Raw genomic sequence first — 15,915 nt, 5'->3', positions numbered from 1 at the left:
CTAAATACTTAAAACAGCATCCTGTGTAATCCCAAGATACTGCTTGTTTTTTGATGCAGCTCTATGAGAAAGGAGAAGGGAGAAAAGGGAAAAAGGTGGTGCAGTACCTTTTAGGGCCCCCTCACCCTTTTATTATGAGTGGCTGGGTGACTTGTATTGTCAAGTCTCGTGATGCTGTCGTGGATCGCACAGCAGCACGCCTTGCCCAGTTTCGCTTGGGACTGCCTGCATCTAACCTGTTGATTGCTTTGTTTTCCTTTAGGAATTCATATGTCCGACTGAGGCATTTATGCACTAATACCTGGGTCACTAGTACTAGTATTCCCATAGATACTGATGAAGAGAGGCCGGTGATGTTGAAGGTAACCACTAATTTCTTGGGATTGAAATCCCATACTCATTCCTAAAGTTATCTGCTGGTAATTTCACTTCTTACCTTAATTGTCATACATTTTTTACTTATAAATTTGAGAAATTTGCTTATCCATACCAAACTATTGCAGATTGGGACATGCCAAACAAAAGAGGACAAGGAAGCTTTTGCCATTGTATCAGTTCCTCTATCTGAGGTCAGAGACTTGGACTTTGCCAATGATGCCAACAAGGTTTTAGCATCAACTGTTAAAAAGCTGGAAAATGGAACAATAACCCAGAATGAAAGGAGGTTAGTGAGTTTTATTCCCTCTCCCTCCCCACCCCGCTCCAAATTAATGTTTGGTTTCAGTGCATATCGTGGCATCACAGTGATGGACAAGTTAGTAACATCAGTGTGAATGTAGAGACAATTGGCAGGAGATGTCCTGATGTTTAGAGTGCTAACCTGGGACTCTGTTCATTCCAGATCTTTCAGAACTGCTTTCCTGCACCATAGGCTTGCCTGTGTTTCACAGCTGTAAAATGGAGATAAACAACACTTCCCAAGCTCAGTGGCCACATAAATAAATGGGCAGATCTCTGGGCAAAGGCAAAATGTTTGTCTTAATTTCCTATAATATACTGCTTCTGGGCTGTAGTATCTTGGTCTGTTGGATTTGATTCTCACATACAAGGGTGTTTATACAGTGGACAGCATATAGGACTCTTGACGTGCATAAAATTCACTGTAATGTATCTTGGTGCTTCTAGAGTGGTAGAAGGAGGTCTTGCAGTGACTGAGAGGCTGCTGCAGTAATTCTGTTTCTTTCTAGCTTCTATTTTTCCCTGTTCTCCTTTCTTATTTTACATGGTTCTGCTGTTGTTAATGTTTGCCCTTTATATTTGTCCATGCTTCAACTGTAGTGCTATTAGAATGTCTGTTCTTCACACCCACCCCTGAATTAAGGGATTTTGTTGTATACTGTAGCCAAATATATCACATCACTGGTGATGTAGTCTGCTATTTATTTTCAGCTGTGGTAAAACTGAACATTAGAAGGCATCTCTGGCACTGTTAATTTGTAACTTATTCTACCATGCATCATACATAAATTTTTGCTGAAAATGTTATTTTTTTGGTGATAAAACTGAATTTCTGCTCTCTGAGTCCACAGCCTTTTTTGTCAGCAGTAATTTGGACAAGTGGTGAAGGATTTATCCTAACAGGCAGATCTGTGATGGCTTAGATGCTCGTGCTCAGCCTTGGAGAGCTGAAGGGACATTTTGTTCTTCAGTAGAACCAGAGAGGGATAATCAAGGTGTGACATCCCTTTATTAGCCTTGCACCACTATATCACTGCAATCCAGTATTGTCAAGTCCTAATGTTGATGGATTGGTACAGTGCATATATAAAACATTTCAGTGTGATTTCAGGATAGTGGCATTATTTGTTTGTTTTGTGATTTCCTTTGAAACAATCACTCTCGTCATTTCTCTCTCTTATCACCTTCCAGCTTGGATGAGTTCCCACAGTTCTGGCCTGGTTGCTCCACCCTAAGCTGCAGTTTCTGCCTTTTTCTGCTAGGGAAGTACCCTTGTGCTGTGGCCATTGCTGTTTTCCACCATCTACCAGTGAGCTGAGATTTTTAAAGCTAACGCAGAGGATTTAGCTGAACAGCCCACCTTGTGGTTAATGCAAGTTTTGTGTCTGGTTTCCTGAGGTGGCTTTGCAAATCTCTACTGAGCATCTCCTTGTATCTCTCATAGCATGCCTGCAGGTTTAGTAACTACAGACTAGATACTGAGCAAATTCAGATGACACTTCCCAAGGGCAGGAGACATGCTGGTTTTTGTTTGTAAAAGATGGCTCGCCCTTTAAAGGGAGATGCATTGAAATCTGTGGGTGTCCAGACATCTCTCTGTGCTTAACTGGCAGGATATGTTAGTAGCAAGGTTACAATGACTGCTTGTAGTATTGTTTCTTCCTGCATCCTCTGAAGGCAATGGGAAAGGAATTACTCCTGCCTCTGTCCTTCTTAGCACTTGCTTCTACTAAACCTTTTTTCTCTAGCAAAGAGTGAATAAAATAAATACGGTCTTTTTCAAGTCCTTTTTCAACAGTTTCTTGGGTCAATAGGGAAATAATGTAGCAGCAGGGTGCTGTTGGTCCTCTAGTGAGTATGTCATCTTGTTTCATGAGACCATGTTACTAATTACCAAAAAAAAAAAATCATTATTAGGGTTCATAAGAGTATCTTTCTACTGTTGCTGGGCCTTGAGGCCAGCTAGTATAGATTTTGGATTTCTGAATACTATTCATCAATTCAGTGTGCTGCATTTTTCTCACTTTTTCCTGTGGTGGTTGTTTAATTCCTTAGTAAACATCCCTGTGATGGATTTAAGCCTCTGCTGATCCAAGGCCTTGATTCCTTAAGTACATGCCAAACTTAGCTTCACAGTGACTGAAGTTTTGTTGTGCTAGATAAAGCTTGTTCTAATGTTCTATTTTCTTCTTAATGAATCCTAGCAAGTGTTGAGTGACTGTATATAATAATGATTTGTCTATTCATTCTAGGTTTGTAACCAAGTTACTAGAAGATCTCATTTTCTTCGTTGCGGATGTGTCTAATAATGGGCAGGAAGTCTTGGATGTGGTCATTACCAAGCCAAACCGTGAACGACAAAAACTAATGAGAGAACAAAATATATTGGCCCAGGTATGTCCTAATGTCTTAAATTTGCCTGTATTTACAAATAAGTTGTAGGAGAGAATGATTTTGTTATATGCTGCTTTTAGCTAATTTGACCATGCCATGTTGTGTTTATTTCTAATTGGACTGGATAGATATGACACTCATCAGTCAATGATTACCTATTGGGTCTGTGAATCAGGTGGAAAAATGAGTGGCCAAGGTCTGCTGTCTGTTAGTTTTGTGTAATTCTGCTGCGTTGTAAGACAATATTTGATAGCAAATCATTGACCAAATTTAAAACAAGTTTACAGCAACTTGCAGTCCTGCAGGTGATCCCTGTACAGAAAAAATTCTCTTGCTCTTGTGGATCACTGACATTGTTCGTGTGGGAGCCAAGTTGTATATAAATCAGAATTAACATTCTCTTTAAATGGCTTACTGAAATAAACAGTAGAGAAAGGACACGGCTGATATTGTACTCTTTTTTGTCCTTAATTTAGCCAAAGGTAAGGCATTTAACATAGTGTTTTTGGTTGAGGATAATGGTCAAAAGAAAATAATGTCAATCACGTTGATGGGGAAATGTGAAGCTAAATACTTAAAGCTTTAAGATCTGAGACTGTCAGTGTTTCCCAACTTCTACTTAGTCTTATGTAGATAATAAATGCACTGACTTTGCTCAATAGAAGTCTTGTGCTGATCCTGTCAGAGGACATTTCCATTGATAGTTTTAAGTTAAGCAAAAATCTTGGTTTTATTTTCATCCTCAATGGTTTTAATTTTGAACAGATATTTGGGATCCTCAAAGCTCCTTTCAAGGACAAAGGTGAAGGATCAATGCTGAGACTTGAAGATCTAGGTGATCAGAGATACGCTCCGTACAAATACATGTTAAGGTTATGTTACAGAGTTCTGAGACATTCCCAGCAAGACTATAGGAAGAACCAGGTTAGTGGTATTCAAAACAATTTTCCACCTCATTTCTGTAATTATATATACTATGTTTAATCTTTCACTCTGCCCTTTCAAGTGGAATTCCATGATGAACCTGTATTAAGGGACGGTGAAAGGACTGTAGTTTAGTGGTAGGTGGTAAATCAGTCTATAATACTGCCTCATGCTGAGGGACAGTGTTTTTGTCTTGTAGGCATTTTTATAAGAATTGAATGATCAGCAATGAATATCGTAAGTTCATTTTCGTGGCAGACTTCCTTCTATCTTTGCAGGCTGAGACTGAAACTGGGGGCCACTGCTTCATTCATAGGCCTTCTGCTATTTTATTAAAATTACACTCTTGGACTCTGGATTATAAAGTGGCAAGACTGCAAAACTTCTTGTTTCTGTTGCTTAAACATTTGTGGAGTGATGACAGTGAATCAAAACAAGGGTTATTCTATAAGATAGTCTGATTTCCCACTACTAGAGACTTCTTATGAACAAGAGAGATTTCAGAATGTGAAGTTAAGTGCTTTGCATATTGCATTTGAGAGAAACTTGACTAACTTTTTAGGACTAAAGGGGCTAAAGATAAAAGAATAAAATACAATGTGTAGCTTCTCCGATTTCTTTCTAATGCTTTACAAGAATGTTTCTGTCTTGGATGGGGAAGAGGAAAAACTTAGCAAAGAATGTTTCTTAGATGTTTTATAAAACAACTCTTGTTTTTCCTTTAAAGAAATCAGTTTCTGTTTTCTTATAATTCTGTATGTATTTTAGTGGGTTCATTTCTTTGCTTTTTGAAAGAATTAGAGGAGTTAGTCAACCTTTAATACTGAATCTTTTTCTTGTGGTATGTAATTCTGATATTCAGATTTTTTTTTGTTTGGGATAGTTCAGAGAGGAGAGCTTTGAGTTATTTTGATTGTTAATTGAACTGGATAACTCTGTTTCTAGAAGAAAAAATTGCTGCTTAACAAGTCATCATGGCGATTTTTGTTCTTTCAGGAATACATTGCAAAGAACTTCTGCGTCATGCAGTCCCAGATTGGTTATGATATTTTGGCAGAAGACACCATCACAGCTTTGTTGCACAACAACAGAAAACTGCTAGAGAAACACATCACGGCTAAAGAAATAGAGACATTTGTTAATTTACTCAGGAGAAATCGAGAGCCAAGGTTTGAAGTTGTCCACATAACATTCTTCTTCTGTATTGATAGACTTTTATATTTGTAGTAGCTGTGAATCTGCCTGCTATTCCTTGTTTTGTTGTCTCTTTCTCCTAGCTTTTTTTTCTAAAGACCTGACACATAAAAATCCTGTTTACACTGCCATGCTAAAAAAGCCAGAAATACCTGCAGTACCTGGGATTTGACCATACCTGCATTTCAGAATTATAGTGTGCTGAAAAGCAAGGTTTACAGTTTACAGGACACTTGAAAATTTGATTTTAGTTCGAAACAGACTGTGAGAAACAAATAGAAATTTTGATTTCTCATAACCTTGCAGCTCTGTGAAACTGTCATTCACGTGTGTTTCCCTATGAATAACTTAGGTGAAAGGGACATGCATATCTGAGTTTTTACTGATATCAGTTTTCCTGTAGATGCTGATTCCAGGTCAGACCTGCAGGGGGCCTGGGACAGTGAAGATCCCAGTGAGCACGGATTTCTGGACTAGACTTTGTTCCAAATGAAACATCTGGCCTTCAGCTTCACTCTGCTTGTAATTTTTAGTCAGTTTTAGGTCGGAATATAAAGTAAATATATATTTTTTTTAGTGGAAAATCTATTTAATGTTTTTCATTAGACTTTCAATTGTAAATGAACCAAAGTAATGTAAATAAAAGAAATTAACATACTGAAGGCCAAATAATATCCACAGTAATTGTGGTACCAATATTCTGTTAGCAATTTATTACTTTGCTCAAGGCTCAGGTGCTGCACCACTTCAATTACCCTCTATGTGTTTGGAGGCATTCTGCCTCAGGTTGTAATCTCATTGCTCTCCTGTGCTAAGTGATGTTGGACTTAGTACTGGTAGAGAAAAACACAGGACCAGCTCCTATCTCAGTACTGAACGAACCTTTTCTTTCTTAACAATCTCATGTCACTTTTTTGTAGCGCAGAATGTCTTGGTATTGTTGCGTAATTAAATTACATTAAAATATACATTCACTTCCTTAAGGTATAAGTGCAGCAGCAATTAATGATTGTTAAATACACTTTGTCAAGATGATACAATCTTAATAGTAAAGGTCCAATCTTATGACACTTATTTACATGGAGAGTCTTGCAGACTTTTGCAGCACTGCTTGTGTGAATAAGGATTGTGGCAATATACTCTGAAACACATGAGCTATGAAATTTAAAACCTTTCTAAGTTTTAGCTCGAATTACTTAATTTCCCAAGAAGTCTAGATAACCATGTTCTATTTACTTAATCCTTCTGATGTAATATTGCTGTGCAGTATTGTTTGCCTGTTACCACCAGACTTCATTTCAGTGTTGGGTAAAGTGGTTTCTGACTACACTGTATACTGTAGAAGAAGGCTGGAAACTAGTCACTTCTCATAGAAGGAGAAAGTCCTCCTGGAGACTTGTATTTACAGTTGAACAACCAGTTTAGTGCCCTCTRGGATGAGGAGGACCTGGACCTGACTTCAAGGGAAGCAACTGGATCGACAGACCTTGTGCCTTGCAGGAACACTCGGAAGAGGTGACAAGTGGTTGTTGTGGGTGACTCCATGCTGCGGGGGACAGAGGCTCCTGTCTGCTGACCTGACCTCTTGTCTCTAGAGAGGTTTGCTGCCTGCGGGGGCTCAGATACGAGATGTCACTGAAGAGCTGCCAAGGCTTGTCCGCACATCAGACTACTACCTTCTGCTGCTCTTTCACATCAGTGCTAATCTTATCAAGAGCAAATTGGAAGCAATCAAACAGGATTTCAGAGCACTGGGAATGGTGGTCAAGGGTCTGGGAGCCTAAGTGCTCTTCTCCTCAGCCTTCCCAATGAGGGGTGAGGATGGGAGGAGGAGCAGAAGGATTTTCCAAGTTAACAACTGACTGTGCCGCTGTTGTTGGCAATAGGGTTTGGTTTCTGCGATCATGGGGCACTGCTTGCAGATCAACATCTGATGGGGAGAGATAGGATCCACCTCACTAAGCGGATTATGTGGTCTTTGCCAACAGGTTGTCCAGCCTGGTAAAGAGGGCTTTAAACTAGGTAGGATTGGGAAAGGGGAGAGTTATAGAGAGAGAGTAGTCAATAAAACACAACCCAAGTTGGGAGGCCTCCAGCAGGTGCATGCAGCCAGGAATGTGCGTATGAGACATGGCTATGGGGGATCCCCCTTACACCCCCCCTGGGAAGCCTGCATGCATGACTATCTCTCTGAAATGCCTGTACATCAATGCACGCAGCATGGGGAATAAACAGCAGGAACTGGAGATCTGTGTGCAGTCACAGGGCCATGATCTGATTGCAGTTACAGAGACAAGATGGGATTGCTCACATGACTGGAATGCTGTCATGGATGGCTACGTGCTTTTTAGGAAAGATGGGCCAGGAAGGCGAGGTGGTGGAGCTGGAATGCGTTGAGCTCAAAGGACAGGCTAACATGGGGGATACTGTTGTGGGTGTCTACTACAGGCCACCTGATCAGGAAGAGGTACTAAATGAGGCCTTCTGTAAACAGCTGGAGGTAGCCTTACGATCGCAGGCCCTGGTTCTCATGGGGGAGTTCAACCACATCTTCTGGAAGGACAGCACACCTAGGCTCAGACAGTCCAGGAGGCTCCTGCAGTGTATCRATGATAACTTCTTGACACAGGTGGTGGAGGAGCCTACAAGGAAGGATGTCCTGCTGGACTTTGTCCTRACCAACAAAGGAGGACTGGTTAGAGATGTGAAGGTTGGGGGCAGCCTTAGTTGCAGTGACCATGAGATGGTGKAGTTCAGGATCATGTGTGGAGGATGCAAGCCAGTAAGCAGGATCGTAAGCCTGGACTTCGGGAGAGCAGACTTTGGCCTCTTCAGAGACCTACTTGAGGAATCCCATGGGATAAGGCCCTAGAAGGAAGGAGGGTCCAGAAGAGCTGGCTGGTATTCAAGCATCACTTCCTCCAAGCTCAAGGGCGGTGCATCCCAAGGAGAAAGAAGTCCAGCAAAGGGGGCAGGAGASCTGCAAGGATGAGCAAGGAGCTCCTGACAAAACTCTGACAGAAGAAAGAAGTGCACAGAATGTGGAGGAGGGGACAGGCCACTTGGGAGGATCATAAGAAAGTTGTCAGAGTATGCAGAGAYGCTGCRAGGAAGGCTAAGGCCCAGCTGGAATTGAGTCTGGCAAGGGATGTTAAGGACAATAGGAAGGGCTTCTTCAAATACAAACACATCAGTAGCAAGAGGAGGACTGGAAAATGTGGGCTTGCTACTGAATGGGGCAGGGACTGTGGTGACGAAGGCTGCAGAGAAAGCAGAATTACTGAATGTCTTCTTTGCTTCAGCCTTCACTACTAAGGGCAGCCCTCATGAATCCTGGAACCTGGAAACGAGAGAGAAGGTCTGGAGAAAGGAAGACTTTCCCTTGGTTGAGGAGGGTCGAGTTAAAGGTGTTTAGGGCAAACTTGACATCCACAAATCCATGAGCCCTGATGGGATGCACGCATGAGTACTGAGGGAGCTGGCAGATGTTGTTGCTAGGTCATTCTCCATCATCTTTGAAAGGTCGTGGAGAACTGGAGAGGTGCCTGAGGACTGGAAGAAAGGCAGTGACACTGCAGCCCTCAAAAAGAGCAAGCAGGAGGATGCAGGCAACTACAGGCCGGTCAGCCTCACCTCCATCCCTGGAAAGGTGATGGAACAGCTCATTCTGGATGTCATCTGCAAGCATATGGAGGAAGAGAAGGTGATCAGAAGTAGCTAGCATGGATTCACCCAGGTGAAATCATGCTTAATCAACTTGATAGCCTTCTGTGCTGGCATGACTGGCTGGGTAGATGAGGGAAGAGCGGTGGACGTTGTGCATCTTGACTTCATSAAGGCTTTTGACACTGTCTCCCATAACTTCCTCCTAGATAATCTCAGGAAGTATGGTTTAGACGAGTGGACTGTTAGGTGGCTTGAGAACTGGCTGAAAGGCAGAGCTCAGAGGGTTGTCACCAGTGGCGTGGAGTCTGGTTGGAGGCCTGTGGCTAGTGGTGTTCCCCAGGGCTCAGTACTGGGTCCCATCCTGTTCAACTTATTCATCAATGACCTGGATGAGGGGACAGAGTGCCTCCTCAGCAAGYYTGCTGATGATCCCAAGCTGTGAGGAGTGGCTGATACACCTGAGGGCCATGCTGCCCTTCAGAGAGACCTGGACAGGCTGGAGAGCTGGGTGGAGAGGAACCTCCTGAGGTTCAACAAGGGCAAGTGCAGGGTCCTGCACCTAGGGAGAAATAACCCTAGGCACCAGTACAGGCTGGGGGCTGACCTTTTGGAGAGCAGCTCTGCAGAGGAGGACCTGGGAGTGCTTGTGGACAAGTTGACCATGAGCCAGCAATGTGCCCTTGTGGCCAAGAAGGCCAAAGGTGTCCTGGGGTGCATTAGGAAGAGTGTTGCCAGCAGGTGGAGGGAGGTGATCCTGCCCCTCTGCTGAGCCCTGGTGAGGCCTCATCTTGAGTATTACATCTGGTTCTGGGCTCCCCAGTATGAGAGAAACATGGGGCTTCTGGAGAGAGTCCAGCGTAGGACTACAAAGATGATCAGAGGGCTGGAGCACCTGACCTATGAGGAACGGCTGTGAGAGCTGGGCCTGTTTAGCCTGGGGAAGAGAAGACTGAGGGGGGATCTTATCTGAAGGGAGGGTGTCAAGGGGATGGGGATGAACTCTTTTCAGTGGTGCCAGGTGACAGGACAACAGGCAATGGGCAAAAATTGTGACACAGGAAGTTTCAACTGAAAGTGAGGGGGAATTTCTTCACTGTGAGAGTGACGGAGCCCTGGACCATGTTGCCCAGAGAGGTTGTGGAGTCTCCTTCTCTGGAGATATTCAAGGCCCRCCTGATGCAACCCTGTCTAATGTGCTGTAGGTGACCCTGGTTGTGCAGGGGTGTTGACTAGATGATCTCCAGAGGTCCCTCCCAACCTTACCCATTCTGTGATACCTTAAAAATACTTCTGTACACAGTCTTTGCAGTTCCCAGATCTCTGCAGGAAGTGTGATCTGTGCTAGCACAAAATGATTCTCTGTCTCCCTCTGGTAGGATGGTGACCTATAGTGGTTCAAAGTATTGAATGCTAGAATGGCTGATAGTAGACGGTCGAGTTTTTAAGCAGGATTTCCAAGGAAACAGAATATATGCTGTGTGTGTTCGTGTGTGTGTGTGTGTGTGTGTGTGTGTGTGTGTGTGTGTTGCCTGTCCATATCTGCTCCACCATCAGCTCCTGGGCCACTCTTCCAGTTTTAGGTACATTTGCCAGAGGGGTGGCAGGCTCAAAGATAGTTATTACAGCTGTTGTAAAAGGAAGAGGCTGCATAGGGGAGAGAGGCCTTTTTATGTTCCAGTGAGAGAAAGGCTGCAATATGAGCTGCTGTTAGCACACACACAGGGATCCAGGAGAGAGGCAGATACTTTACGAACGTCCCAACTATGAGGAAAGCCTCAACCTGAATGTTGTTAAACACCAGAAAACCGAAGACATAAACTCATAGGAAACAGATTTTCATGGAAAGCTTTTGTTAGTTTTGCTTTGCATGGAATCACTTCTTTGTATACAGAGGGTTCTGCTTTCAGGTCCTGTGAGATCTTGTTTATTCACTGAATGTTGGCAGTGTCACTTGAGAGGTTTAAAAGGCAACTTTAAAAGCTCAACTGCTCCAGTGCATGGGAGTTCTTCAGAGAGCACATGGCCTTCTCCATCACAAGTAACATCTCCTTGGTGCTTAAGTTAGGGATATGCGTTAGCTGGAGCTGGATAAAAATGTACACTTGTCTCTGGCAAAGATGAGGATCTTCAGTGGACCTCCCCTGCCAGTTGAGTTTGAGATGATGACCTCAGGCTCTTCTTAAGTTCTGCCACAACTCTTTGGCCTCTGATTTGCTAAGAAGTATCATACTCAAGATACTTTATTTTCTCTCCTTGACTGATTGTTTAGCACCATTCAGGGTTGATCTCAAAACTGTTACTCATCTTCATATGTTGTGGATTGCAATAGTACAGAGGAGTAAAGACTGCATTTTAATATACAATATATGCTTCCTTGCTTATATTAGTGATGAATACTCCCAAAACTTGAGAGAAAAATAAAGAGATATTTCCACTGTAATGTTTCTGTGTAGTATTTTATGCCATGTGTTCTGTTGCATCTGTTTTTTCTTTTGCCTGTGTAGATTCTTGGATTATCTATCAGACCTGTGTGTATCTAACACCACAGCAATACCAGTAACTCAGGAGCTTATCTGCAAGTTTATGCTGAGTCCAGGAAATGCTGACATTCTCATTCAGACGAAGTGAGCATCCATAATCAGAACGTACCTTTTTGTTATTTGCTTTTTTTTTTTTTTTTACATTTCTAACAGTATGTGAGTGACTTCACTGTGAATGCTTGTGCTTGCAGGTTGGTCTCAGCACAGATGGACAATCCCTTGGAATGCCCAGTTATCTCAGATGACATTGATGATGAGGAGGTGTGGCTGTACTGGATTGACAGCAACAARGAACCTCACGGAAAAGCTGTCAGACATCTGGCTCAGGAGGCAAAGGAAGGCACAAAAGCTGATTTAGAAGTTCTTACCTATTACAGGTAAAACTGCTTTTTCAAATGTTTTCAAATGGAAGAAAATATAAACTCTCCAAAGAGCCTGATACTGTTCTTGTTTATCTCTCATAAAAGGAAACCAGGTCATGCCAGAAAYTGGGCTTAAAAGTTTTTTTCAAGTCCTTCCTGTAGGAAGGATTGCAATCTCTGSTATGTATTCCAGACAAGTTTTGAACCTTGCTTATGATACCTTTTTTGTGCCTCTCTGCTTGATTTTGCCTCTTAGGTTTTATGCATGGGTTTGTCATGCAACTCTTSGAAGCAAGGTATGCTCTGCAGAAGGAGTGTATTGAGCATCCTAGGTTTTAGAGGGGAAGGGGAGAGATCATGGAACTGAATTTTAAATTGGTTGGAAACAGATGGTTCAAATACTGCAGCCTTCCCCTGTGTTGTGTGTGGTGTTCCGCTTGAACTTCAGAGGGAGCCCAGTCCTGATGGGAGCTGGAGCCTAACATTTGCRTTTTTACTGGTTAAGTTAGTCCCTTGGTTAGCAAAGTTGCTCTTGTCATTTTTTTGGTATCTACATTGGAAGGGCTGAGATCAGGCTTGTAAAGGGAGATTCCGAGGTATGTTGTTTCATGGCATTCAAAAAAATCAATAGGAAATGTGTTGTTATTTTTCTTTAAGGTATCAATTGAACCTCTTTGCAAGAATGTGCCTGGATCGCCAATATCTAGCCATCAACCAGATTTCTGCACAGCTGTCAGTAGACTTGATCTTACGATGTATGTCTGATGAAAGCCTCCCCTACGACCTCCGGGCTTCTTTTTGCCGGCTGATGCTACACATGCATGTAGACAGAGATCCTCAGGAATCTGTGGTACCTGTCAGATATGCCAGACTGTGGACTGAAATTCCTACCAAGATCACAATCCATGAGTGAGTTGAGTGGTGCAAAACAAAGTACCAAAGCATTTTAAAGGTGTTAGGCTCAAGATAAATCAATTGTATGTGTCTAATGCCAACAAACATGTATGTAAGAAAGTGTTTTGTTGCAGAACACAGGCTGTTAATTGTTGTTAATCTTAGAAATTAAGAAACTTAAGAATCTTAGAAACTTCTATGGGTAGTTTTAAAAGGAAATATTTTAGTTTTATTTCTCACTGTGTTATAACAGGGAACAAGCAGGGGAGGAAACAGAATGACCTTTCCTGAGAAAAATTGAACCTGAAATAATCAAATTGTGTTTAACAATACGTTTGCTACCCTGGAACTCAGTTTTACACTTCAAGCTCAATTGAAAGCCATGTTTGGCAAAACAGAATTTACAGTTAGGTGCAGCTGTTGTCCCAGAAACAGTTCAGAGTCTTTGGCTTCCGTCCAGCAAAGTACTTAAGCGTATGTTAAATTTAAGTATGGCAGAAAGGCCCATTGACTTCAGTGGAAACCCTCGCAAGATTTGATGGAGCAACRTCACTGGGCTAGACCCAGGCATGGAGTATCTGGCTGAGAAGACAGAGAAGTATAGCAGTGCAGCAGAYGGTATTACGCCTGGATGAGGGACTGTTGTCAGTAGTATGGCAAATCAGTCCTAGTTGGTGCAAAGAGAGGGAGTTGATTTTCCTAAGGTGCTTTCCTGATGTGCTGGTTTTCCTGCAGAGAGAGTAATCTCTGGCTGATGGGCAGAGAGGGTWACTGAGACTAGTGACCTGCTAAATTGCCACAGCAAGAGTTGAGAGTGCTATATGCCAGAACCATAGTATTTTCCTGTCTCTGTTATTACTACTCACTGTAACCCATCTCAGTACTACCAATGAGAAGGTTGTTTGTGCAWCCTTTCTCTGCCATCTTTGTGTATCTTTTCAGAATTAGCTGCCCTATACCCCTTCTCCTTATAGAACTGGCAGTAATTTTAAAGCATCCTGATTGACTTGATGGTTCTTTCTGTGACAGCTCATTCTGAAATTAAAGATGTTTAACTTTGCATCCTTCTGTRCCTTGCTTTGTAGGTATGATTCTTTCACAGATTCTTCGAGGAATGAAATGAAGAGGAAATTTGCACTAACTATGGAATTTGTAGAAGAGTACTTGAAAGAAGTTGTAAATCAGCCCTTTCCATTTGGAGACAAAGAGAAAAATAAACTTACATTTGAGGTACTTCTTYGCTCTCTGTTTCCTAACTTATGGTAACTTCTGTTATAGCAGAAAATAATGTTGCTGTCTGCTGCCAAACAACTATATTGTTTGTTCCTCCTCCTGAGATGGTTGCATTTCAGTGGCAGGAGAAGGGATATATGCACAGGTGAATGATCATGTACTCTTTTTCTCTTCATAAATGAATTAGTATGTGGGKTTTTTTTTCAATATAAGAAAGTACTATTCTCCATATAAAATATGACACTAAAGGAATTATTCTGTATAACCTAAATCCTGTCTTTTAACTACTGTTTGAAATTCCTGACAGAAGATTTAGAGAGGCCTAAATCCTCCCAATTCAAGTCAAATTGAATAAAAGGGAAGTCCTTACAGCTTCTATAGTTTCTTTCTCCAACCTACCTCATGATCTTTGTCACTCCTGCCTCTGGTCATGTGGAATCACCTCCATACAAACTTACCTGACCCCAGTCTCCTTACTATTCTTTTAACTTACGTCTTCTTTACAGCTGTTGACTCTTTGAGTAATTTCCTGGAGTCTTTCTTCTCCATCTTACTTATTTTCCAAGATTTATTTTCACAGATGCAATTGTATCCTTCCAACCCTGCCTAAACCTCATATTATTTTTGCTTTCTACTTTAATTTGACTGAGCAATTGTTTTGTCCAACTCTGAAAAACAGTTGATGTCACTGGCCATAGTCCAAAGCCCATTTAAATCAGTGGAAGGACTCGTAGTAAATTGAATGCACTCCAGGTCTGAATCTCTGTGAAAGCTGCCATCTGAAATGCAACTATACTGCATAGCTGAATACCACAAAAGTTGCTGATGTTTCACTCATTTTTATTTATTTATTTATTTTTTCTTATAGGTGGTACATCTGGCTCGAAATCTTATATACTTTGGCTTTTATAGTTTTAGTGAGCTTCTCAGACTGACCCGGACACTACTGGCAATTCTAGATATTGTTCAAGTTCCTATGTCATCRTACTTCGAAAGACTGAGCAAGTTTCAGGATGGAGGTGAGAAAAGCTGCAAAAAAGTTTATTATACTTTATAGTTCATTATGTCATTGGAAGTAATCTATGGAGTGTGTCATTGATCATTTGGGATTCYTTTTGCACATATAAACACACCTACAGAAATGTATTGCAGGATACATAAAGATGGTCAGCTAAAAAGTAATCTTTTTGAACAGAGCTCCTGACTTCATGACCTGTGGTTACTGTGTTGGTACTGCTGCTCCTTTACTTGTTTGGAATTGAACTTTCAAATTTGGAGCCAGGCTTCAATGTCCCTGGCAYTGAACATCCCAAGCAAGTGTAGCAATAGGATTTGCCTGGGAACAACAGTTGTARTGGCTTCTGTGGCAGAAGTGTTTACCAGTGATCTTACTCTCTCTCAGTGAGATACTACTGGTCTCATAACTGTAGAAAGCACCACGTAGAAATCCAGATCAGGCCATCCTGTCCATCTGTTTGTCACCCTAGAATATTCTCATTTTACCCAGACTAGATTACCCAACTGACTTAAAACTGGGTTGAAGAGTGAGCGTGCCAGTAAGGTGATGAAGCTCAATGGCTTTGTTTACCTGTGCACATGGAAGGGAGACGTGGCCATCATGTGAGCTGAGAGGCRTGGTGACTGGCTGATGGCAAATTACACTTCAGTATATGGGTGGCAGAAATATTGCTGCACAGCCACAACATYAGGTCCACAACACTAAAAAGGATGAGGGATGAGATTTCTGGTTTGAAACAAAGATGCTTTTGCATTTTCTTTTGCATTTCTTTGAAAATTTCATTTTCATTTCACAGCCTTGAGTTTTCCTGATCTTCCTTTTGCTCAGTCACTCCTGCAGCACCACAGGACTCCTACATGTCCTGCACGAATGTGCTGTCCTTCACGGTTTGTCTTCCTATTTGATGTTCACACTTTTTGGAGAAGCATAGAATGTCATTGTCTGCTCTGTCATCTCTGAGCCGAGATGTTTTATGCTTGGTTCACTTAATCTTTCCTCCATCACTACCACT

At 42.0% G+C, this 15,915-nt stretch overlaps 1 protein-coding gene across 3 annotated transcripts in view; it reads left to right on the top strand.

Moving 5' to 3' along the window:
• Positions 1 to 15,915, top strand: part of ITPR2 (inositol 1,4,5-trisphosphate receptor type 2) — a 284,657-nt gene that overhangs the window by 83,578 nt on the left and 185,164 nt on the right. For all 3 annotated transcript variants that reach the window (XM_085324472.1, XM_085324471.1, XM_085324473.1), the window contains exons 12-21: positions 263 to 362; positions 504 to 664; positions 2,931 to 3,072; positions 3,838 to 3,996; positions 4,993 to 5,165; positions 11,361 to 11,480; positions 11,588 to 11,773; positions 12,416 to 12,667; positions 13,738 to 13,882; positions 14,754 to 14,904. In XM_085324472.1, the coding sequence (XP_085180598.1) occupies positions 263 to 362; positions 504 to 664; positions 2,931 to 3,072; positions 3,838 to 3,996; positions 4,993 to 5,165; positions 11,361 to 11,480; positions 11,588 to 11,773; positions 12,416 to 12,667; positions 13,738 to 13,882; positions 14,754 to 14,904 (1,589 nt within the window). The remainder of the gene's footprint in view (positions 1 to 262; positions 363 to 503; positions 665 to 2,930; positions 3,073 to 3,837; positions 3,997 to 4,992; positions 5,166 to 11,360; positions 11,481 to 11,587; positions 11,774 to 12,415; positions 12,668 to 13,737; positions 13,883 to 14,753; positions 14,905 to 15,915) is intronic.

The sequence above is a fragment of the Rhea americana genome, unplaced genomic scaffold (assembly GCF_003343005.1).
Source record: "Rhea americana isolate MKP2758 unplaced genomic scaffold, rheAme1 scaffold_91, whole genome shotgun sequence".
Classification (NCBI taxonomy): Eukaryota; Metazoa; Chordata; class Aves; order Rheiformes; family Rheidae; genus Rhea; species Rhea americana.
The sequence above is the reverse complement of the archived record's forward strand: the minus strand, read 5'-3'. Positions and strand labels throughout refer to the sequence as shown.